Source organism: Cervus elaphus, chromosome 5 (assembly GCF_910594005.1).
Source record: "Cervus elaphus chromosome 5, mCerEla1.1, whole genome shotgun sequence".
Lineage (NCBI taxonomy): Eukaryota > Metazoa > Chordata > Mammalia > Artiodactyla > Cervidae > Cervus > Cervus elaphus.
In genome coordinates this window covers 92,769,293-92,793,037 of record NC_057819.1, presented here as the reverse complement: position 1 = coordinate 92,793,037, position 23,745 = coordinate 92,769,293, and the positions used below count along the sequence as shown (strand labels likewise).

The window sequence follows — 23,745 nt, the reverse complement described above, 5'->3', positions numbered from 1 at the left end:
TTTTAATATGAGGAAACAAGATTGCTTCTCAAGATCGCTCAGGTGAAGTGGGGAAGCTGGGATTTGAACCGCATTTGAACAAGAAAGATCCAAAGTCTGTGCTCATGAATTTGTAAGAATTTTAGTGAAGTATTCAGACTTTAACAAGTTAGGAACGAATCCAAATGAATTTTAAAACTATTAAATGAGCTAAATATGCTAAAACAGGTACTACTAGCTTGCTCGTCAGGAAGAGGAGCTCTATAATAGGGATGATAAACAATGACCGTGACAGGTGACTTTCCGTGTGCTCTTTATGAATGACCTCATTTTAGTCAGTATTTCCATTTTTCACATGAGAAAATTGAGGCTTAGAGCTTCCCGTGGTCGCCCAGCTAGTATTTAACGACTGCAGAGTTTGTGCTGTTAATCCCTGGGGCTAGGAGTAGGTTCCACATGGAATCGGACGGTGTCTTCCAGCAAAACCGAAACCCGCACAGTTTCTCAACCACCCGTTGACGCCGGGGCAGCCACCTTTCAAATTCCAGGAGAGGCTCTTTGTGGACCCCTCCTACCCCTCGCTGGAGAAGGAAATGGCAACCCACTCCAGTATTCTTGCCTGGAGAATCCTATGGACAGAGAAGCCTGGCGGGCTACAGTCCATGGGGTCGCAAGAGTCCTACACGGCTGAACTCCATCACCACCTACCCGTCCCAGGTTTCCTCCCGCAGAAGTGCCGCTCGTGATTGGTCGCGACCGCGGCGGTGGGCGCGCCCCCTCCGTGAGGGTTTCCGATTGGGGGAGGTCTGCGCGGCCCCGCCCCTCAGCGGCAGGAGTGATCGGACGCAAGTATGGCGGCCGCCGGGCCCGCCGCTACTGACCTAGGTTCGGTGGCATTCGGGTCTGGGCTGCGGCTCGCGGAGTGCGAGGGAGGAATGCAGGGGTGGGGACTGTGGTGTGTCAGGTCTCGCGGACTGGGGGTCGGGGTTCGTCTCAGACAGGACTGTTTCAGACTCGGGCCCGGGCCCCAAGCCCGGGAATCCCTCGGAAGGCGGGCCGAGAGCCTCTGAGGATGGGTTGCCGGGGCTCCTCCGCCTTGGGGGTGGGGCAGGCACCCGGGACCATCGCTGGCGCCTCAGTGGATCCCTCCGTGCCCCGCAGAGGTGGTCCGAGGCAAGCGCGCCGCCCTCTTCTTCGCCACGGTGGTCATCGTGCTAGGGTTGCCGCTCTGGTGGAAGACCACGGAGACCTACCGGGCCCCGTTGCCTTACTCCGAGATCAGTGGGCTGAATTCTCTGAAGGTAAGACCTCAGGGGTGGAGGACCAAGGGACAGCCCGGGAGGATGGAGACTCAGCTGATGGCCCTGATGCTTCTTCCCGCAGCTGCGGCTAATGGTGCCGGTCACTGTAGTGTTTACCCAGGAGTCAGTGCCATTGGATGACCAGGAAAAGCTGCCTTTCACCGTTGTGCATGAGAGAGAGATCCCTCTGAAATGTGAGTTCCTGGGGGAACAGGGCTGCCTTTCTGGTTTGAGCTCAGTCCACAGATAGACTGGCCAAGAGGAGCATGTGTGTGTGTGTCTGACTCTTTGCGACCCTATGGACTGAAGCCCGCCAAGCTCCTCTGTCTATGGGATTTCCCAGGCAAGAATACTGGAGTGGGTTGCCATTTCCTCCTCCAGGGGATCTTCCCGACCCAGGGATTGAACCCGCGTTCGTTGCATCTCCTGCATTGGCAGGCGGATTCTTTACCACTGTGCCACCTGGGAAGCCCAGGAGGAGCATGGGTACCCTGAAAAAGTGGTTAAACTTTTATTTTAAAAGCCCTCTCTAAATGAACACTGTTTGCTGAGAAAAAAAAAAAAAGTTTTAAATTCAGTATTCACCATTAACATGGCAGTTTTTTTTTCATGAAACAGTTATGCTACCTGATCAGCAGCAGGTGATGCTCATTAGGGGACAGAGGAGGATGTGGGATGTAGTGGAATGAACACAGGATTTGGAATCAATTTGAACTTGTATACAGGCCTTATTCACTTTAACACTTTACTGAGTGTGAGGCACTTTTCCTGTGTGCTCAGTCACTCAGTCGTGTTAGGACTCTTTTCGACCCTGTGGACTGTAGCCCCGCCAGGCTCCCCTGTCCATGGGGATTCTCCAGGCAAGAATACTGGAGTGGATTGCCATGCCCTCCTCCAGGGGATCTTCCCAACCAAGAGATCAAACAAAGGTCTCCAGCATTGCTGAACCACTAGGGAAGCACTTTTCCTAGGTATCAGGAATTTAGAGATGAATAAGAAATTCATAATGGTTTCAAGAAATCCATAGGTAGGGGAGAGAGACAGAGAAAGAAATCAATGTAGAAGTATATAAGTATATAAGAAACAGAGACTGTACTTAAGAAAGAGACCATAACTGGGAGGAAAAAAAGTAGAGAAGGTTTTGAGGGCTGTAATTTTTTTTTTTTTAAAGAGACAGCATTTATTGTTTTTTAAACAACCTCCACATTCTTATTTTTGGCTGTGCTGGGTCTTGATTGCAGTGTGCAGGCTTCTCATTGCGGTGGTTTCCCTTGTTGCAGAGCACAGGCTCATTAGTTGTGGCACACAGGCTCAGCTGTTCAGCGACATGTCTGACCAGGGATTGAACCTGTGTTCCTTGCTTTGGCAGGTGGACTCTTATCCATTGTGCCACTAGGGAAGTCCCGAGGGTTGTAATTTTTAAGACAGATTTTTAAAGGAAGTGTAGGAATTCAGGTTAAATGAGGAGGTGAGGAAGGGATAACACTAGTTAGTAATAATGAAAACTAATATTAGTTGTTCATTATATGCCAGAAACTAGGTGAAACACTTTATTTACATGTGTTGCCTCATTTAATCCTAACATTATGACCTCCATTTTGTTAAGTTTCTCTTTTTTCTTTTGTTATATATCAGCTCTTCCTACCCCATACCAGTATATTTCTTTTCATTGATTTGTTGGAGAAACCAGGTCCTTTGTTTGTTAGGACATCTCACATTCTAGATTTAGCAGATTTTTTTCCTCCTGGTTTCATTTAACGTATTTCTTTATTATCCTTATTTCCTATAAACTGATAGTTAGATCCAGTGGTCTGTTTAAAATCAGGTTCAGGTTTTTTTTTTTTAACTAAAAATACTTTTTTCTTTTGGTTGCATTGTGTGGCATGCAGGATCTTAGTTCCCTGACCAGGGATCAAACCCAGGCCCCCTGTATTGGGAGTGTGGAAGCTCAGCCCCTGGACCACCAGGGAAGTCCTGACGTGTCCGTTCTCTATGTCTGAGTCTCTATTCCAGCATCTTCTTTTTATTAAGAGTGTGTACTGAGTTTAATTCTTTTGAGGCATTTATTGAAATAATCATATGGTTTTCCTCCTTATACCTTTTCATTGTAATGAATATTATAGTAGATTTCCCTGTGGGGAGGGTACTTCAGGTTGAAGGTACACAGGGAGAGGCAAGAGCTGGGCAGGTGGACGAGGTGCAGTGCCGTGTATTTATATCATCCATGGTTTTTCAGGTGGTGCTAGTGGTAAAGAACCTGCCTGCCAATGCAGGAAATGCAAGAGATGTGAGTTTGATCCCTACATCAGGAAGATCCTCTGGAGGAGGGCATGGCAACCCACTCCAGTATTCTTGCCTAGAAAATCCCATGGACAGAGGGGCCTGGTGGGCTACAGTCCATGGGGTCAAAAAGAGTCAGACATGTCAGACATGAGCACGCACACACAGTCTGCATAAATCATTAGATCTGGCTGTAGCTTCTTGGTCTTTCTCTGCACGTCGTCATCTTGCTTTCCAGGATGCTGGACAGTGTTAGGGCTGGAAAGGTGGGATCTTCTCATTATGCCTCTTTCTTTTCTCTCAGATAAACTGAAAATCAAATGCCGTTTCCAGAAGGCCTATCGGAGGGCTTTGGATCATGAGGAGGCAGCCCTGTCACTGGGCAATATACAAGGTACCGGAAGGGGTGATCATTTTTAATAGGAAGCCCTCTTTTTCCTTCTGATTTCTAAGTGTGTAGTTTCCATACTTTGTCTTTGTTTTTTTTTTTTGGCTGCATCATGCAGCTTGTGGCTATCTCACTTCCCCGACCAGGGATTGAACCTGGGCTATGGCAATGGGAAAGCCCAGAATCCTGACCACTGGGCCACCAGGGAATTTCCTCCATCCCTTGTCTTAACTCCAGAACCTCTCTGGGAAAGCTGGGAGTGAGAGACCTTGTGTCTCAGTGTGGGCCACCGAGTGCCAAACCTGGCCACCGTGTCAGCTGGGTGTGAGTGGGAGGTGGAGTGATGGACTAGGCATCCTGGAGGAGCCAGAGGGAGAGGGAATGGTGTTTTCTCCTCCTGGTAAACCACCTGCTCTCGTCCCCAGAGGCAGAAACCATGTTAGCTGAGCCATCGGAGCAAGCAGAGGGCTCCCTGACAGTGTACGTGATCTCTGAACGCTCCTCGCTTCTCCCTCAGGTAGGGTGAGCAGACAGGCTGCGGCCTTGCCGTCTCCCTACAGCTCGTCCTCACCTAAGTCTCCTGGTTGCGGGATTGCCCATTCCTTTCTTTTGCTGCAGAAAACTCCGCAAGTATTTTTTAAAAAGAATACAAATAGGGATTGTTTTCATGGACTCTGGGTCTTTCTAAATCCAAGGCTTGGAGATGGTTAAAGTTTCAATTTAAAGTGGAAAAAAAAGTCAGTAGGGTTAAAGAGGCTGCTTTGAATGTGATGATAATATGAGCCACACATTGATCTTTTCACTTACTGAGGAAAAGGCTCAGTTGGAAGCTACCAGGTACATTTTATTTTATTTACTTATTAAAATATTATTTATTTGACTGTGCCAGGTCTTAGTTGCAGCACGTGAGATCTTTGATCTTCATTGTAGCATACAGGGTCTTTAGTTGTGTGTGGCATGTGAACTTAGTTGCGGCATGTGGGATCTAGTTCCCTGACTAGGGATTGAACCCAGGCCCTCTGCATTGGGAGCATAGAGTCTTAGCCACTGGACCATCAGGGAAATCCCTTATTTTTAAATTTATAATGAAATGTTAATTATTACAAAAAGATGAAAGAAAATTTTAATGAACATGCATTTCCCACCCCCAGTTTGCAAACTACAGCACAGCCCTGTGTATCTCCATGGTTATATCCCATTCCCTTTCAGCCCAAGGCGAGCATAGTTTGTGTGTATCGTTTTCTTACTTTTCTTTCAAGTTTTACCACATGTTATATCTCTATAAGCACTGTGTTTAATTTTACCTGTTTTTGAACTTTATGTAAATAGCATAATAGAGTGCATGTTCTTCTCCAGCTTTCACTTTGCTCGACCTTTATGTTTGAGTCATTCATGATGTCTGGTTGAATCTAATGCGTTCATTTAAAATTCTGCCTTATGTTTCATTGTATAAACATATCACAGTTTATCCATTCTGTCACTAACAGGCATTTGGATTGTCTCCAGTTTTATCCTATTACAAATAATGCTGCCATGAAAATTCTTGTACTTGCCTCTTTGCCATGTGCTGTCTGCTTATATCAAACTTGCCAGTGGTTTGTTTCTCCTTAGATGGCTCAGTGCCATCTCTTAGTTTCTAGCCCACAAAGATATAGCTGTTGCCTGGACGTGTGTCGACTGGGAAGAAGAGAACTAAAATGAATGAAAACACTCATATATCCCCCTAGCTCAGCAATGCTGAGATAATTAGTTCACTGTGAATCCAGAGAGAGGTGCAGGCCTGCTGGTCGGTGGCAAAAGACCAGATTCTCAAAGACAGGAGCCGGAGTGCTCCTCTGCTTTCTTCCCTGAGCTGTGTCGGCCTCCTGTCCCTTGCTTGCCCCTCATAGGACATGATGAGCTACATTGGGCCCAAGAGGATGGCAGTTGTGCGGGGGATAATGCACCGGGAGGCCTTTAACATCATCGGCCGCCGCATCATCCAGGTAGCGCAGGCCATGTCTTTGACTGAGGACGTTCTTGCTGCAGCCTTGGCTGACCACCTTCCCGAGGACAAGTGGAGCTCTGATAAGAGGCGGCCTCTCAAGTCCAGCCTGGGTAGGATGACCCAGCTTTTGCCAGGGGAAGGGAGAGGGAAATGAATTATGCGGAGACTCTGGGGTGGGAGGGGAATCTGCATGCAGATGCTTCACTCCTTTCTTTGATTTCATAGAAGTATTTTTAATTGAAGGATAATTGCTTTACAATACTGTGTTGGTTTCTGCCATACATCAACATCAATCAGCCATAGGTTTTAGTTTCATTTTTCTTTAAAAAATATTTTTGTTTATTTATTTGGTTGTGTGAAATCTTAGTTGCAGCATGGGGGATCTAGTTCCCTGACCAAGGACTGAACCCAGGCCCCCTGCATTGGGAGCGCAGAGTCTTAGCCAGTGGATCACCAGAGAAGTCTCTCATCTTTTTCTTACTCAGTGTTCCTCATCCCAGTTTTATCCTCCCTTTGGTTCCGTGATGGCAATCAGGCCCCTTCCAGAGGAGAAACAAGTGCAGCTCAGCCAGGGAACCCCTGGCTTCCCTGACTCCTGTTTCTATAGGCTATGAAATCACCTTCAGTTTACTCAACCCTGACCCCAAGTCGCATGACGTCCACTGGGACATCGAGGGGGCCGTCCGGCGCTATGTGCAGCCCTTCCTGGGTGCCCTCAGTGCGGCAGGCAACTTCTCCGTGGACTCGCAGGTGAGACTAGGAGCGAGCTGAGGGGCCCTTTTCCTGGGTGCACCATCCTTTGCCATCCTACACCATCCTTTTCTACCATACATATTTAGCCTTTACAAGTGTAGTCTGCTCTTCCGGCTCTTTGAGCTTGCTGGTTGGTTAGGAAATTCCTGTGTATGTATATGGTTCTGGGGTCTACTTTCCCTCCTTGATGTCCAGCTTGGGGGATTTTGTCAGTGCTTGTTAAAAAACTTAACTTCCTTATGGCTCCTTCTGGAACTGTGTTCAACAGTTTTACTATCCTAAAAACTTATTTAAAAACAAACAGGCAGTTTGGGATGGACGTGTACACACTGCTGTATTTAAAATGGATAACCCAACAGGGACCTAGTGTATAGCACACTCTGCTCAGTGTTCTGTGGCAGCCTGGATGGGAGGGGAGTTTGGGAGAGGATGGATACATGGATATGTATGGCTGAGTCCCTTTGCTGTCCACCTGAAACTGTCTCAACATTGTTAATTGACTATACTTCAATATAAAATAAAAAAAAAAAACTTCCTGAAATATGTTAACATAGTAACAATAAAGATGTGAAGAATGTCGTTTTCTGAATCACACAGTGTCCTTTTTAGGGAAAATGTGGGAGACATTTTTATCAGGTCTTGGTAGTGGGAGTAATTACTTGTGAATAGCTGACTTGATTTGATCTGTGGACACTGAATTATGCTCTTTTTTGTTTAGGCTTTTGGAGAGCCTGGTAAAATAATGTGTTCAAAGTATGGATTTAGTGTGTTAACTTTATCCTTAGCTTTGTTATTTTTTTTCCCTAGTCCTGTTTTCTCTCAGCCTTGATTTTTTTTTAATTTTTTTTTTTTAATTGAAGGACAGTTGCTTTACAGAATTGTATTGGTTTCTGCCAAACAGCAACATGAATCAACCATAGGTATACATAAGCCTTGATTTTTGTCTCTCATATTTTCTCTGCCTAATTGTTATCTTTTTGAGGACACACTGGACTGTCAATCAACAGACAAAATAACATGTTTTTCCTCTTTGTTCTGCAGATCCTTTACTATGCAGTGTTGGGGGTAAACCCCCGCTTTGACTCAGCTTCTTCCAGCTACTACTTGGCCGCACACAGCCTCCCCCATGTCATCAACCCCGTGGAGTCTCGGCTGGGTGAGCTCCTGAGGTTGAGGGTCTCTCTGCCAGGCCACGGAAGAACCTGGTAGGCTCAGCCTGGGGTGGGAGGTGGGTTGTATATAGTGGCTGCTCCCAGGTTGGGTTGGTCTGAGAGTGTCGAGGAGGTGCTGGGCTTTTAGGCTCTTTTCCCATAATAGTCTACTGACGTCTCCACTTCCATACTGTCATAGCCAAAAGCGCTTTATTAAGCATTCCCAGCACTTTTTATGAACACATGGATCGTCCCTGCAAACCATCCAGGGAAGATACGGCCACACTTTCTTGTAAGAAGGACAACAGTAGCAGTACATGGAGGCGGAATTTGAGTTGAGAGTTTCGCTGATTGAGGAACCTTGAAGCTGGGATTCCAGTTTTTCATTTTGGGGCTGGATCCTAGGAAGAGGAGGTGTGACCAAGAACTGTAATAGAGGCAAACCAAGGGGAGTAAATCACTAGCTGTGGAATTTCAGGGTTAGGCTGGCGTGTATCAAGGGCTATGGGAGGGGCAACATGAGAGGCCTTGGTGAATCCTTTCTCCCTTCCTTCCTCCCTTCAAAGTCTGAGGGACTGCTTAACGGCATGACTGTCTACAGAGAGAGAGAAGATTTCAGGCTAGGCCACTATGAGCTTAGAGGCAAAAGAGTTAAGAGTGCATAGACATTCTGGAAGCTCAGAAAAGTTTACTGTGGATGAATTTTGAGAGAGTGACCAAGTTGAGGCTGGCCAGGCAGGCAGGCACTAGATCACCACTTTAAGGTGTCTGAACTTTAACCTGGTAAGAGTGGCTGGCTGCAGAAGGATATGAAGCAGGGACTGACCTGAGGTCAGATTTATCCTTGTGCTTAAGAACGGGTTATAGTAATATGGGTGCAGTATGGTAGTGGGGCAGAGAGCTGTCTTAGACAGTCGAAGGTGGCAGGGTGTGGTGTGGGGGTCTGTTGGAGGAGGGGCAATTCGGGGTCAGGAATGCACTTTCAGGGACGTGGCACATGTTGGGAGAATGTTGAGGTTCTTTGCCACAGACACCCAGGCCCGGAGGATATCTTAGTGATTATCAGCTGGGGAAACAGGTGCAGAGTGAGTGCCCAGCAGTCAGCAGCTGATCTGGAACTCAGATCTGGATCCAACCTGCTGTGCTGACTCCCCTTCTCCTTGTGCTCCAGGATCCAGCGCCGCCTCCCTTTACCCCGTGCTCAACTTTCTCCTCTACGTTCCGGAGCTTGCCCACTCCCCCCTGTACATTCAGGACAAGGATGGGGCTCCAGTGGCCACCAACGCCTTCCACAGTCCCCGCTGGGGTGGCATTATGGTAAATGGTCACACCGCACAGAGCCCAGAGCCCAGGCTTCAGGGACAGACTAATGTTTCTGAGAATGTTCCTTCTGCTGTTCCTCTGTGGCCTGGCCTGAGTGGGTTGGGGAGGTGAGGGTGCTGTGAGCTCGTGCCCCTCCTTGGCTGGTCCCACTGCTTTTTGTTTCTATCAGTGTTGCTATAATCGGCCCCTTCTGCACTTGGCAGTTTGCACTGACTTAGGACTATTCTGTGTATAACTTAGATCTAGGCCTTATCTGTGGGAGTCTTGTAAGATTTGGAACTCTGTCTCCCTTGTACGATTGGGAGTTTCTCATGGGTAGGAACTCTAAAATGGAATACAAATATTTCTTTTTCTTTTTTTTAACAGATATTTCTTTAATAAGATATGTGAGGGGGTAATGGAGATATAGGGCTTCACAGGTGGTGCTAGTGGTAAAGAACCCACCTGCCAGTGCAGGAGATATAAGAGATGTGGGTTTGATCCCTGGGTCGGAAAGATCCTCTGGAGAAGGAAATGGCAACTCACTCTAGTATTCCTGCCTGGAAAATCCCACGGACAGAGGAGCCTGGCTGTAGTCCATAGGGTTGCACAGAGTCGGAAACGACTGATAATAGTGGAGATCATGTATATAAAACTCCTAATAGCAGGTATTCCAGAAATATTTGGTTTGTCATTTTTAAAGAGCACAGAGTATGTCTTCCTTTTCTCTCGTGGCCGCCAGAGGGTCTGGGGCAGAGCTGTGCATGGTCCTGGCGTGATGTTGAGGCCACCTCGTTGCCCCCTGCAGGTATACAATGTGGACCCCAAAGCCTACAATGGCTCGCAGCTGCCGGTGAGCGTCGAGGTGGACATGGTGCGGGTTATGGAGGTGTTCCTGGCTCAGTTGCGGTGAGGTCCTGGGGATCCACTTGGGGGCGTGGCTATTGAGTCTGACTGTTGTCTCTTGGGCTGACTGGACTGAACTCTCACCTGGCAGGGATACCTTGGCGGTGCCTGGAGCCCCAAGGAAACCAAGAAAAGTTTCCAAGAATCCCTTCATCCTTCTCCTAAGAAAGACTAGTTGCTGACAAAGACTGTTTTAGGAAAAATAGGCTTATGAATCTGTGGTGGCTCAGTGGTAAAGAATCCGCCTGCCAGTATAGGAGACGTGGGTTCAATCCCCGGATCGGGAAGATCCCCTAGAGGAGGAAACGGCAACCCACTCCAGTATTCTTGCTTGGGAAATCCCATGGACAGAGGAGCCTGACGGGCTACAGTCCATGGGGGTCACAAAAGACCCCCATGGACACGACTTAGCAACTAAACTTCAACAACAACAAAAAGTGAGATCATTGGTTAAAGTGGAGCTTGGGGCTCTGAACTGCTTAGGGTTGCCTCTCAACCCTCCAAGACCCTGAGGTGCTTCCTACAACCCCTGTGGTTCTGGGTGAGATGGAAAATCTTGATAGTTACTCTAGGAATCTCAACCATCTTCTCCCACCTTGTGGTCTTTGCTCCTTTGATCTGCGCTGTTCCTACAGGCTGCTCTTTGGGATTGCTCAGCCCCAGCTGCCTCCAAAATGCCTGTTTTTTGGGCCTAAGAGTGAAGGGATAATGACCTGGGAGTTAGACCGGCTGCTCTGGGCCCGGTCCGTGGAGAACCTGGCCACAGCCACCACCACTCTCACCTCCCTGGCCCAGCTTCTGGGCAAGATCAGCAATATTGTCATCAAGGACGATGTGGCGTCTGAGGTAAGCAGGCAGGGGATGCATTCTGTGGCTGAGAAGTGGAGTGGCCAGCAAGGGCCAGGGAGTGGTGAAGGCAGAGAGCCATCTGAGGTCCAGGGAGTGTATGGGCATGTCACCCTGAGGGCCCAGGGTTCCTCTAGAGGGCAGTGCCAGCTCCCCAGGAGGAGTGCAGTGTGGGTGTGAAGTGTTAAACGGGCACTAAGACGATAACCCCTGGCCCTTTTATACTGGCTGCCATTTATCCCGGGTGAACTTCCAGCAACCTGCCTGGTAGATAGAAGACACAGTGGGGCCCTCTCCCACCCCTCCCTACCAGCTGATGCCTCGGACTTTCCGGTAACGCCCTGCCCTTTCCTAGGTGTACAGGGCTGTAGCTGCAGTCCAGAAGGCGGCGGAGGAGTTGTCCTCTGGGCACCTGGCCTCTGCCTTCGCTGCCAGCCGGGAAGCGGTGACATCCTCGGAGCGTGCCTTTTTTGATCCCTCGCTCCTCCACCTCCTCTATTTCCCTGATGACCAGAAGTTTGCCATCTACATCCCGCTCTTCCTGCCCATGGCTGTGCCCATCCTCTTGTCCCTGTTCAAAATCTTCCTGGAGACTCGCAAGTCCTGGAAAAAGCCTGAGAAGATAGACTGAGTGGGTCGGCATCACAGTAGGAAGCCTTCCTTTCCAGCCAGGAGGGGAGGTGTTAGATTGAGAGGCACATAACAGGGCCTGCCACAAGTGATTTGTCTCCGGACTGCTCTGTCACCACTCCAGCAGTCAAAGTAGAATACTCTAAGAGGGTTTCCTCTTTCCTGTGCTCCCCATTCTTGTGGCTCAGGTCCCTCCCACTCTTCATCTCCTCCCCCCACTCCAACCCCCAAACCTCAAAAGACCCAATCTGGGTCTCCTTACCTGACTTGAACTTCAAGGCCCTTTTCTGTCTCCTTCTGCAGCAGGGGCAGCTTGTGTTTCTGCCCTGTTCCTCACAGTCCTCTTGAACTGAGGAGGAGCATTAGGTAAAAGCCCTGGGTTGGGTTCTAGGGCCCTTTCCTCCTGCTTCTCTCTGATCCCTCAGAGAGAGCCCTAGCACTGCTCTTCTGGAAGGGGCCAGGCCCTTGTCATCTCTGGGGCCTTCTCCCCTCTCCTGGGTGGCTGCACTTGGTGGGTGCAGCCTGATGCTGTGTGTGGCAGAGGTTCCCTTCTTCATCCCTGTATAGAGGCAGTGTGGTACAGTGGGGAGAATTCTGGACTTGGGATCCAACATGTCTGAATTCAACCCTTGCTTCTGCACTTATTATCAGGGGAGCTTTGAATAAGCTACTTAATCCTCTCTGAGCCTCAGTTTTTCTTTTGTTAAAATAGCACTAATGACACCTCCCTTACAGGATGGGTGTGAGGATTAAATGTGATGAGCTTGTGAAAGTGTCTGGCATATTATAGGCTCTCAATAAACATTGGTTGAACATGAACTGGAATGATACGAAGTGTGATCATACCTTTCATTCTTCATTCGTGTGTAAGTCATGGTTTTCCTCCTGTCTGTCTTCCTGGGCTCACTAGTCCATTTTACATCCACCTGGCCACATGCTCTTCCCGCCTTCCCGTCCTGGAGGGCCTTGTGGTGGCTAGACATTGTAGGCTGTTGTCCCTCAGAATTTCCTGGGTTATCTAGGGGGGGGTCTGGGAGAGAAATAGCAGTGTAAGCTCTCAGATACTAAATGATTCATAAATTCTAAAACAATATACAGTTGGCCCTTGAACAACGTAGTGGGTGAGATGCCTACCCTCTGTGCATTCAAAAATCAGATGATAATTTATATTTGGCCCTGTTTATCTGCAGTTCCATACCGACGTATTCAGCCAACCTCCCATCATGTAGTACTGTAGTATTTTCTATTGAAAAAAAATCCACAGATAGGTAGACCCACTCACTTCAAACCCGTGTTGTTCAAGGGTCAACTGTGGTGAGTGCAGGCTGCAATGGGCACTGTACTAAGTGTTAGGTATTCTAGAGAACAAAGACGGGATCTCCAGTTTCACCGAACTGGTCTTGGAGGAGGACTGGTCAATGAGCAACTGAAACGAATTTCAGATGATGCATTCGAAAAAACAGGCTGATCAGAGAGGGACGAGGTGTCTTGAGAGGGCCTCTGAGAAGATGACATTTGAGCTGAGACCGGAAGAGCAAGAGGAGGCCATCTGGGGGAAGAGCATCCCAGGCCCTGAGACGGGAACTCACGTGCGGGGCAGAGGGAAGGTCGGAGTGGCTGGAAGCCAGCGAATAAGAAGGAGTAGATAGCCAGGACCCCTGAAAACCCCTGCCGGAAAAATGAACGACTTCCCGGGCGGGCCCCCTCCCTGCCCCGGGTCAGTAGCCCAGGTGGGCGGGCGGTGGGCGGGGCCAGCGCCGGGCCCACCCGGGGGCGGGGCGGTACCTGGGGCCCCCGGTCCGGCCGGGGGCGGGGCTGCGGACGCTCCCCCTTCTCTCGGCTCTAGCCGGCGCAGGCAGCCGCGGCGGCAGCAGGCGAGCCGCGGCCCCGCGAGGCCATGAAGGTGAAGAAGGGCGGCGGCGGGGCCGGGACCGGAGCGGAGCACGCTCCAGGGGCCTCGGGCCCGAACGTGGATCCTAAGCCGGAGCTGCAGGCGGAATCCGAATCCGGGTCCGAGTCGGAGCCGGAGGCAGGCCCGGGGCCCAGGCCGGGGCCGCTGCAGAGGAAGCAGCCGATCGGGCCGGAGGACGTGCTGGGGCTGCAGCGGATCACCGGTGGTGAGCACCCGCGAGGCAGCGCCGCCCGCGGGCAGGAGTGAGAGAGCACGAGAGGGGGTCTTCGGGGCGCGCGGAGCCCGGGCCCCCGCCCCCTTTCCAGCACTTCCCCCGCCTCCCCTCCCCCACCCAGGTCCCCCTCGCTTGTGTCCTCTACCCTTCTGCCTCCAAGCCTGAGATCTCCATGTCCCCCCTTCCCTCGATCTCTCTCTGCGCCTCCCTTGTCCCTTTAGAGATTGGTTTCCACCCCTTTCCTTTTTGAGGAGTCCATCCCCCTTACCCATGGTGGAGGTGGGGCAGCAGCTGCAACTGTGACCCCCTCCCCACAGAGTCTTCAGAGTCCTTTGAAGATCTTCTCTGCAATAATGAGGAGGGGGGCTGAATGCAGTCAGCCCCCAGTCTCCTCCACCCTAGAGGCTAGGTGTGGTATCAAAACCCTTAGGTCTCCTTCACACTGGACACCCCAGGAAGTCTGGGGCCATCGCTCTCCCCAGGAAAGGACCTGAAGAGGAAGCTTCAGTGGTTTGACTCTGGGCTTCTCAAGGAAGTGGGTTAATACCCCCTTTAGCCTGAACTAGGGCCTGTCCTCTTCTGGGAGGCCCGGCCTCCCCTGTGGTTGAGTTTCTGAGCTGGATTGCCAAACTGAAGTTCCAACTTTGCCGGCCTATTGGCTCTGTGACCTTGGGCTAATAACTTCACCTCTCTGAGCATACTCATCTGTAAAATGGGAATAATGACCCCTACCTTTAGAGAGCTGTTGTGAAAATAAATCCTCTGATTTTGCACTGTGCCTGGCAGGCCGTGCATGCTCTGTAAATAGGGCTCTTTTGTCAATACTGAGGGCCCCTCAGGACTGCTGATGGCTACTGCCTGGAGGCAGACAACTGGGCATTCAGGGCAGGGGAGGGGGTCACTGTAGGCAGGGAACAAGGGAGGGAAGTGTCATGGCAGAGGCCGTGGCTGAGCCTCAAAGAACAGAAGGCTCTTGGAGAGGCAGTGGCCTTCTATCTTGGCCTCATTGGTTAGTAACCCTGCCCTGGCTCCTCTGTGAGGGCAACTTTTGGAGTCCCCCTGTGGGGGTAGGGAGCAGTTGCTGGACTGGACCTGAGCTCTGGCGCTGCAGGAGCAGAAAAGTCCAGGGCTTCCAGACAGCTGTGGAGGGGACTGTGATGGCAGGTCTAGGCCTGTGCATCTGGGTCCCCAGGGAACCAGCATCTCCCTCCTCTCTTAGCTAGGCAGCCCCCATTCTTGGCTGGGCCCCTGGAGCCCTGAACTGCCTTACCCAAGCAGGCAGTAGTAGAGGGAGGGCGCCTGGACCAGTCTGATGTTGGTGCCAGTTGGGCTATAACTGGCAACAGCAGTGTTTAGGATTCAGGTTGGCTCTGGGGCAGAACTTCCTTATAGGATGTCTAACTTGTCCCAGTCCTAGGTAACTTTCGAGGTGATTTTGCAGCCAGAGGGGCTTCTAGCCCATATACAACTGTGTGTCTGAATTTGGGGGAAATTCATAGCCCTTAGAGAATCAGCATCTGTGGGCGATTAGGGAAGTCTTCACCAGATCTCTCTCCTTTGTGGAAGCTGAGAACAGGGCTCCAAGACTCTCCCCACTGGCAACACTGCCCAGTCCCCTCTGACCCTAATCGCACAGGTCTGAGTTTGTTCTTCCTGGATTACCCAGCCCCGAATCCAGCTTAGGAAGCTATTTGTGGCTGAGGCGAAGGGAGCAGTTGCATTCTGAGCCCTCAGCCACTCTGCCCCTTATCGGACCTGACCCTGAGTCCCAGGCTTCATCCTTCTCCGGGCGGGGGAGGGAGTGGAGGTGGTGTCCTGAGCCATGGGCATCTTCCATTCCTCACTTCCTGTAAGGACAAAGGGATTGATAGGTTGAGTTTGCAGTAGAAGAGGCAGAGGTCACACTGCAAGTTGTTCTCCAATGAGAGGAGAGGCTCCAGAAGTTAGGGAATGGGGGAAGGAGGAGAAGTCTATTGGGAGCTGGGAGCTGGGCGACTAGGTTGCTGTTCCGAGTTCTGCCCCTTCCTCTCCTCTGCCCTGTACTTTCCTCCTACGTCTTTGGATTAGTGTTTACTTTCTGTGAAAATAAGTTGTGTACAGGGTGAGGTAGGACCTGCCTACTTCCATTCCTCCTCTCCCCACCGTGGGCTGTGATGGGCAGGCCAGGGCTCCAGCCCCACCATAAGCCCTGGCACACAGTGCCAGGTGCCAGGTGGCCACCAGGATGCCTTCCTGGAGGGGGCTGCCCCAGGCTTGGGAAGAGAGAATGACTTTACGTTCACTTCCTCTTCCTGCCCCAGAGGGATCAGTGGTGGCCTAGGGGCCTAGCGGGTGATTTCCGGGCCTCTGCGGGGAGGATGTGATGCCATGCAGGCACCGGGGCCCCCACTGCACATCTCTGTTTCTTCCTATTTGCTGCTGGGGTGCTTGCAGTTGCTGCTGCAAGAGTGGTGAGGGTTGGATCAGGCCCTGCTATTTCTGAGCTTCCTCAAGCCAGGCCCACCACTGTTCCTGGTTCCTCTTCTGGGCTCAAGGATTCCCCTTAGCCCAGGCACAGCCCTGCTACACCTGCCACACCCTCTTACTGGCCTTGCCTCTTCTCTCTGGGGGTGGCTCAGAGTCAAGGATGGATGGATGACCTTTAACGGGGCGGGGGGGTTCCCTATGTTAAGACCTCCTCTACTAAGACCTCCTCTTGTTTGAAGATCAATGGGGGATGAGAGCAAAGGTGGCTCACTTCCTCTCTCCACACCCACCTCCCCCCCTGAATATTCCAGGCTCTGGGCTTGAGTCAGCAGAGCTTTGACTAAGCTGCTTAAGGGAGCTGGGTTTGTATAAGCCTCTTATGGGGAGAGGAGGGGCCTGGGGGTGAGGAAGAACAGGGAAGGGGTTGTTTGCCCCAGCCCTCGGTCAGATAAAGTCCTTGCTTGACACACTTAGATGTGGCACTGGGGGTTGCCATGGGCCAGAGGAGGGGCAGGGGTATCCTCTCTGGAAATAGAGCTGTGTCGCCCCCATTAGAGTGAGGTTCCTAAAAGCAGGGCATATATTCTTTCTCAGGGTGGTGGGGGAGGGGCTTCTCACCTGTTTCTAGACTGGTTTGGTTAAAAGTTACCGAGCCACTCCTGATGCAGCGGAGGCTGGAATAAGGGCCCTCCACCACTGGCTGGGAGAGAAAGTGTGGGGGAGGTGGCCTTGTCCTCCATCCTGCCCCTCCCTGACCCAGAAGCTACCAGGAGAGAACAAGTTGTCCCCTGTTAGATCCCAAGAGGAGAGCTATGTCTCCCCCACGCTCTGTGGGGGTTAGAGGCTCAGTTCTCTCTCTCTGCAAGGCAGTCATCCTAGGGATCAGATAAAGTGGTAGCTAGTCTGGGGTAGCTAGGTCCCTTCCTCACTCAGCCACCTGTCTCCCCTAGACTACCTGTGTTCCCCCGAGGAGAATATCTACAAGATTGACTTCGTCAGGTTCAAGATTCGGGACATGGACTCAGGCACTGTCCTCTTTGAAATCAAGAAGCCCCCAGCTTCAGGTGAGTGCATTGGGTACGCCATCATCCACAGAGGAAGTGGGCCGCCCAGGAACCCCGGAGGCCACCGAGGAGACAGAACAGAGCTGGGATTGGCACCCAGGCCTCTCCAGGAGTCACCAAGCAGCGCGGCCCTCTGCCTGGGGCTGGGCCTCGTCTTTACCTTTCCCTGTGTCCCTGGGGAAGGACAATCTTGCCCCTTCAGTCCCTACCAGCCTGCCCCCTGTAGGCCCCCTTGGGAACTGCAGCCCCAGAGGCCTCAGGTCTTTTTATCTCTTGGGGCTCTGGGACTCGCAGATGAAACGGGTGACCTGCTGACCAATTTAAAAGCAATTGGAAGCATTTGGCCAATGATCTGAACCCTCAATATGAATCAGGATCTCCTGAGGAGTTTTGAAAAAAATTCAGACAGATGAGGTCGCTGGGGTGAAACTTCGGGTGGGCATGGGTCCCACCTGAAGCCCACTGAGACCGGCTGGGGTGCATTACAGAGCGGCTGCCCATCAACCCGCGGGATCTGGACCCCAATGCTGGGCGCTTTGTCCGCTACCAGTTCACGCCTGCCTTCCTCCGCCTGAGGCAGGTGGGAGCCACGTGAGTCACCGACCGGGGTGAGGGGTGGGGGTGGGAAGGAGCCCTTCCGGAGTTCTTGCTGAGCCCCTCCGGGGGCCCAGCTCAGCCCCGCCCCCTTCTCTGCTCAGGGTGGAGTTCACAGTGGGAGACAAGCCTGTCAACAACTTCCGCATGATTGAGAGGCACTACTTCCGCAACCAGCTGCTCAAAAGCTTCGACTTCCACTTTGGCTTCTGCATCCCCAGCAGCAAGAACACCTGCGAGCACATCTACGACTTCCCAGCTCTCTCCGAGGAGCTAAGTGCGTTGGGGGAGGAACCTGGGGGGCGGGGGACTCAGAGGGAACAGGTTGGAGGGAGCGTGGGTCTGAGCCCCTCTCTTCCCATCCCAGGTCTCTTGTGTCTAGCCCCCATTCCTAAGCCACCTATAGGGAAACTGAGACCCAAAGAGGCTGGGGGAACTCTTTGTTCACCTGTCCCCGTCCCCGAGTCCTGTAGCCCCTGCCGTGTCCTGGCCCAGGCTCCTGACCTTTGCCCCCAACTGGCTGGGCCTCTCTTACAGTCAACGAGATGATCTGTCACCCGTATGAGACACAGTCCGACAGCTTCTACTTTGTGGATGACCGGCTGGTGATGCACAACAAAGCTGACTATTCCTACAGCGGGACGCCCTGACCCCCCCAAGCCACCCCCAACCTCGAGAGGGTCCTGGGCCCACAGCCGTGACCACCCCAACACTCACCTCTCAACCCTGGGTCTTCTGTCCAAGGAGTGTTGCCGAAGTCCTGAGCCCTGAGTCAGTGTTGGGAGGGAGGGTGCCCGAGGTCCCCCAGTCCGAGCCTGTGCAGCCCCTGGGGCCTGGCACGTGGGGTGGGGTGGTAGCGGGACTGTTCACCTGCACATTCCAGGAAGACCTCCTCGTGGAGGAGTGGCCAGGACTTCAGGGTAACCTAGTTGGCCCTAGCTGCTTGGGCCCAAGTTGCAGAATAGAGATCCCATATCCAGGCTTTTCCTCTGCCCACCACCGACAGGCCATTTGGAGTTGTGAATTCACAGATGAAGTTCCATGCGGGGTCTGGCCGTCATGTTTCCCAAGGGAGTCTGGGCCCTGACCCCAGCCCTAGTCTCTACCATCAGGGGCTGAGATCCTGCCTGAGGTGTGGGAAGGACCTGCCCAGATTACAGCCTGTGGTAGGGGCTGGACCAACTGTATATAGTTTTCAATAAACTCTCCTTTTCTGTTCTCTGGTTGTGGACTGGCATGTGTGTGTGGTGGTGGCTGGTGGGGGGCAGTGATGTGGTCCCAGGAGACTCCTGTCTCCTGATCCTCTGCACCTGGATACCACTCCAGGCATCTAGAGTCAGTATTTAGTATGTGTTGCAGCTGGAAAGGGTTTTTCCTTTGATATAAGGATGGTGACCTGAGCACGCAGAAGGGAAACTTTGGCCCAAAGTCGTAGCTAACCTTGAAAAACAGAGGCTGGGACAAGGGCCTGCGACTCTGGGTGGGAGGGAAGGTGTTGGGAAGGTGGCCTTGCCCTCTACCCCACCTTCCCTGAACCCAGAGGCTGCTAGGACTGTTAGGTTGTCCTTTTAGCCCTCATCAGAGAGAAGGCTAAGGCCTGGCGCTCTCTTGCCTTCAGCTGCCTTGAGGAGGACCCCAGGCTTGACTGCCCTGCATATAACACTGCCCCCAGCATGACCCCAAACACAGAGAATGTCTTCATCTTAATGGAGGAAATTCAGAAACAGGTAGATGGAGAGTTTACATCAGGGTTTACAGCCTACTGTTCCAGGCACTAATTTGGATACACTTGGCGCTATTTCTCTCTAGACTGAATAGTTAATCTATAGTTAATCTAAGCCTGCGAGGCCTGGAAGTGCTGGAATTCACCTGGGTTCTGTGGAGCCCTTGCGGGAGGGCCAAGATCTGGGCTGAACTCTGGGATTCTAAAAGGAGTGGGACATTGGGATTTCCCTGGTGGTCCAGTGGCTAAAATTCTGCTCCCAATGCAGGGGCCCCAGGTTTGAGCCCTAGTCAGGGAAATAGATCCCACATGCCTTAACTAAGACCTGATGGAACCAAATAAAATGAGTGAGACACGGAACAAATACCTGTTCTAGGATAAGATGAACTGAGCGCACAGGGAGCAAGAGTCATCCTGCTTGGAGGGTTCTAGAGAGGATTCGTAGATGAATCCTATTCACCCCAACATTCGGGCCACAAACCAGGGACTCAGTCTCAACTCCCGTCTCTATCTCCATCCAATCACTGGAGATTTCGCTTCTTAAAAGTCTCAACTTCATCTGCTTCTCTGCAGTTCTTTACCTCTCATTCGAATGCCTACAATATCCTCTTCAGCACCCCTCTGCCTCTAGCATGGAAGTACTGGGGAGCACCCTGACATGACCGCTTAATAGCTGTGCAATGTTGGCAGAGCAAGTTAACCTCTGTGAGCCAGCATTTTCTGAAAAATGGGCTTAATCCTCAGAATTGATTGTGGACAGTCTAACACATGTAAGGCATTCAGGCTTGGGCCTAGCATTCAATATGTACTGGCTATTAGCTTCACTCTTTCCAATCCACCCTTCACTCAGCTGCCAGAAATAATCTGACCAGGTCATTCCTGCTTAATCTCCTCAGTGGCCCACCATCATCTTCAGGAGAATTGCCAACACCTGAACTGCTAAGGCTCCACATGTCTTTCACATTGTACATATTCACTTTCCTGAAAGCGACTGATAAATCATGCCTCCAAACACTTGCTTTATGCCATTCCCTTTGTTTCAGTGCTCTCTCCCCATCTCTTCCTGTCTAAGTCGTCCTGAGTTTTCAAGCATTTATGATGGTGGCTGGATTATGAGGTGGTTACCAGGCTCTACTGGTGTTAAGTGGGCTGGGGGCAGGAATGCCTAATGGTTTCCAATGAATGGGACACTCAATATGAAAAATCCACCCCTCACAATGGAGGGTCACAGAGTGAGCGTGCAGGGAGTGTGCTAAATCGAACTGGGTGAATGTTCTGGATTGGTCCTGCTGTACTTCAACCTTCAGACAGGTAGGGCGGTCCCTGTTTTGAGGTCCTCATCCCTGGGGCATGTATCAAAGAGGCTTTCCTCTGGTGAGGCCTGGCAGAAGGCTGGCTGGGAGAAGCCTTGGACCCCTGCCTCCTTTTAAGTTTTCATGCCTCTGGCACTGGTCCTGCTGCTAATGGTGCACCTTGGTACATTTGGTTCCTGGCACTTTTCCTGGGAACCATGAGAATCCCTGGGCTGTAGAAGGAGGAAGAAACAGGGTCAGCTCTGGTGCTGGCTCTGGCTTGTCCTGGCTCTGGTGCTGATGAGCTGTCCTTGAAGGCTGAGCTGAACCTTGCCAGAGCTGGGCCTCACATTCTCTTTGAAGTCAGCCAGATATTTTTGCTTTGACTCCTTAGGGGTGTCATGAGGACCCTACCATTGGGTTGCGCAGGAAAGACCAGATACTGCAGGGGGACCCACCACTCATGCCAATTTGGGCTGGAGCTAGGGGTGCACGTGGGCACTACCAAACCCACTGTAAACTATTGAGATGCTTCCCTTCCAGTCGGGGAAGAGCTCCTGTCCCCAGCCCCGAGTGCGTTCCTCCCTAGCCTGGCCCCTTCCCTGGGAGCCACCCTCCACTTTCCCACCACCTGGCAACTAAAGCAAGGGTGCTTTACTTTTTTGGGAGTTGGGGGCACAGCACGCAGCTTGTGGGATCTTAGTTCTAGACCAGGAATCAAACCAGTGTCCCCTGCACTGGAAGGGTAGAGTCCTAACCACTGGGCCACCAGGGAAGTCCCAAAGGGTGCTTTACTGTGTTGTGTATGTCATGGACCCATTTGTTGTCTCTACTGAAGCCTCTGGACCATAAGGTTTTTATGTACATAGAATATATTGTAATCCTATGTATTTTATGTGTTAAAAACTATATATCTATATATATTCTGTGATGCCTGTAATATATTATAAAAACATCTGTGATTTCTCTACCTAATGATAATGTCACAAATTCTGTGAAAAGTTATTGTGATTTGTTGCTGACGTTCTTAATCGAGGGACATGCTAAATTCAAGGTAGAGATGAGTGAAAATGAAGGTGAAATTTCTTTATCCAAGTTCATGGACTCATGAATTCTAACTGGTTTTAGAACCCTCAGGTTTACAGCCCCTAAACCTGAGAAGTTAAAAGGGTTCAGTTCAGTTCAGTCGCTCAGTCGTGTCCGACTCTTTGCGACCCCGTGAATCGCAGCACTCCAGGCCTCACTGTCCATCACAAACTCCCGGAGTTTACTGAAACTCATGTCCGTCGAGTCGGTGATGCCATCCAGCCATCTCATCCTCTGTCGTCCCCTTCTCCTCCTGCCCCCAATCCCTCCCAGCATCAGGGTCTTTTCCAATGAGTCAACTCTTCGCATGAGGTGGCCAAAGTATTGGAGTTTCAGCTTCAGCATCAGTCCTTCCAATGAACACCCAGGACTGATCTCCTTTAGGATGGACTGGTTGGATCTCCTTGCAGTCCAAGGGACTCTCAAGAGTCCTCTCCAACACCACAGTTCAAAAGCATCAATTTTTTGGCACTCAGCTTTCTTCACAGTCCAACTCTCACATCCATACATGACCACTGGAAAAACCATAGCCTTGACTAGACGGAAAAAAGGGTTAACTTGCCACAAACAGAACTTTCAGACCCTGGATCCATGCAAACAATTCCTCTCTGAACGGTGGGTGAACACATGATGAGTGGCCAGCAGAGGGCAGCATATGAGCAGAAGTGTGGGGCTCAGTTCCGATAGCTGCGGCCACCCAGTTGCTTTTTGTTATGTTGTGTTTTGTTTTTCTGCCCAGTTTTTAGTCCAAGGGCCAGTCTGGTTACAAATGAAGAAACATGAGACCCCAAGGCTTATCTACTTGCCACCTGTCTTACTTGCACAGGGGCAAGCTCACTTACATGTGTGCCAAATGGGCCCATAGATTGAGGTTGGACTGACGGCCTGCAGCTGCAGGGGCTGGAGGTGTAGAGGAGGTCGTCTGAGCCCCCAGGGTCCGAGGTTCTGAAGTGGTTCCCAGTAAAGTTCTCCCATGAAACACTCACTCTGCTCTTGGGGGCTTGGATATCAAGACACAGGCCTGCGGTTGCCCCGAGCTGGGGGCTTGACAGAGAGCCTTCACCATTTTCTATACCCCAGGGCTGGGCTGGGTCGGGGTGGAGGGGGGGTTCTTCCTCTTGGGCACACTGGCTGGCCATGCCTTCACCCCACCCCACCCCTGCATCCCTCTAGCTCTGGCCCCAGCCTTAGAGCCTCTGGGAGGGAGCATGCTGATGGAGGGTAGGGTTCTATTATGGGATCCTCTGCAATTATGTCCTCTGGCCAAGGCAGGTGGCATTGGCTGGCCCCCAGGCCCTGGCCCCTGGGGAAACTCTCTAAGCAGAAGGTCCACCCACGTCTGCTCTGAGATCGAGGTCCCAGCTCCATGGATAAGCTTTTGGCTCCCACACTTGCCCCATCCCCATTCAAGCCGAATGTGGGGCTGCCTCCCAGGCTGCTGTTTGGTGACAGCAGCCTGCCTGGGGGGACTGACTGGGCCCCGACCCTCCAGAGACCACCCTCCAGGCCCAGCAGGGCACACAGCACCCTGCTATGTTTCGTTCATGTCACCTGTGGAACCCAGAGCCCAGTCGGGGAAAGATGGGGGCGGAAAGGCACAGTCTGGATAGGAAAGTGACCCCTTCTTAGTGTGAGGAGATGGAGGCTGAGGAAGGGACAGACCTCAGGAGGAAGGGATGTGGGGGAGGGTACCTACACCCTCCCTCCCTCCCTCCTTCTGGACAAGGCAGCTGCTGCTTCCAATCCTTCAGGAAGTTCTCCTGGGAAGAGATGCTCCCCCCATCCCCCACACCTCATCCCCTTGTCCTCCCTTTGCTGTTCAGAAGTCCTCTGAGATGCCTCATTCTTCAAATTGAAACTTCCCAGTTCTG

The 23,745-nt window shown here is 51.6% G+C and overlaps 2 protein-coding genes, 1 long non-coding RNA gene and 1 other non-coding gene across 5 annotated transcripts; 2 read left to right on the top strand and 2 right to left on the bottom strand.

Moving 5' to 3' along the window:
* The first annotated feature begins 709 nt into the window (after positions 1-709).
* Positions 710-12,342, top strand: PIGS (phosphatidylinositol glycan anchor biosynthesis class S). Its single transcript, XM_043903177.1, has 12 exons — positions 710-864; positions 1,141-1,280; positions 1,363-1,474; positions 3,865-3,954; positions 4,374-4,465; positions 5,838-6,045; positions 6,543-6,685; positions 7,730-7,844; positions 9,011-9,156; positions 9,950-10,050; positions 10,683-10,893; positions 11,249-12,342. Exons 1-12 carry the CDS (start codon positions 831-833, stop codon positions 11,522-11,524), a joined length of 1,668 nt encoding a protein of 555 aa, XP_043759112.1. The 5' UTR covers positions 710-830; the 3' UTR covers positions 11,525-12,342.
* TRNAG-CCC lies at positions 4,938-5,010 on the bottom strand. Its single transcript has one exon. It is a non-coding gene; the product is annotated as a tRNA-Gly (tRNA).
* Positions 8,140-13,998, bottom strand: LOC122694444. Its single transcript, XR_006341189.1, has 3 exons — positions 13,918-13,998; positions 12,370-12,553; positions 8,140-8,266 (listed from the first exon to the last, which is right to left on the bottom strand). It is a non-coding gene; the product is annotated as an uncharacterized LOC122694444 (long non-coding RNA).
* UNC119 (unc-119 lipid binding chaperone) lies at positions 13,337-18,992 on the top strand. 2 transcript variants are annotated; one of them, XM_043903178.1, is made up of 5 exons: positions 13,337-13,640; positions 17,066-17,179; positions 17,668-17,770; positions 17,878-18,050; positions 18,311-18,992. In XM_043903178.1, the coding sequence occupies exons 1-5, from the start codon at positions 13,421-13,423 to the stop codon at positions 18,421-18,423; spliced, it is 723 nt and encodes a 240-aa protein (XP_043759113.1). In that variant the 5' UTR covers positions 13,337-13,420; the 3' UTR covers positions 18,424-18,992. The 2 variants fall into 2 exon arrangements, with proteins under 2 accessions (XP_043759113.1, XP_043759114.1); XM_043903179.1 differs by lacking the exon at positions 13,337-13,640 and adding an exon at positions 13,653-13,677.
* The last annotated feature ends 4,753 nt before the right edge of the window (positions 18,993-23,745 follow it).

Coding starts and splice junctions, on each gene's coding strand:
- PIGS (XM_043903177.1), top strand. CDS start 831: ATGGCGGCCGCCGGGCCCGCCGCTACTGACCTAG. Junction 1,281..1,362: donor GTGGGCTGAATTCTCTGAAG/GTAAGACCTCAG, acceptor TTCTTCCCGCAG/CTGCGGCTAATGGTGCCGGT. Junction 4,466..5,837: donor GCTCCTCGCTTCTCCCTCAG/GTAGGGTGAGCA, acceptor TGCCCCTCATAG/GACATGATGAGCTACATTGG.
- UNC119 (XM_043903178.1), top strand. CDS start 13,421: ATGAAGGTGAAGAAGGGCGGCGGCGGGGCCGGGACCGGAGCGGAGCAC. Junction 17,180..17,667: donor CAAGAAGCCCCCAGCTTCAG/GTGAGTGCATTG, acceptor GGTGCATTACAG/AGCGGCTGCCCATCAACCCG. Junction 18,051..18,310: donor AGCTCTCTCCGAGGAGCTAA/GTGCGTTGGGGG, acceptor CCTCTCTTACAG/TCAACGAGATGATCTGTCAC.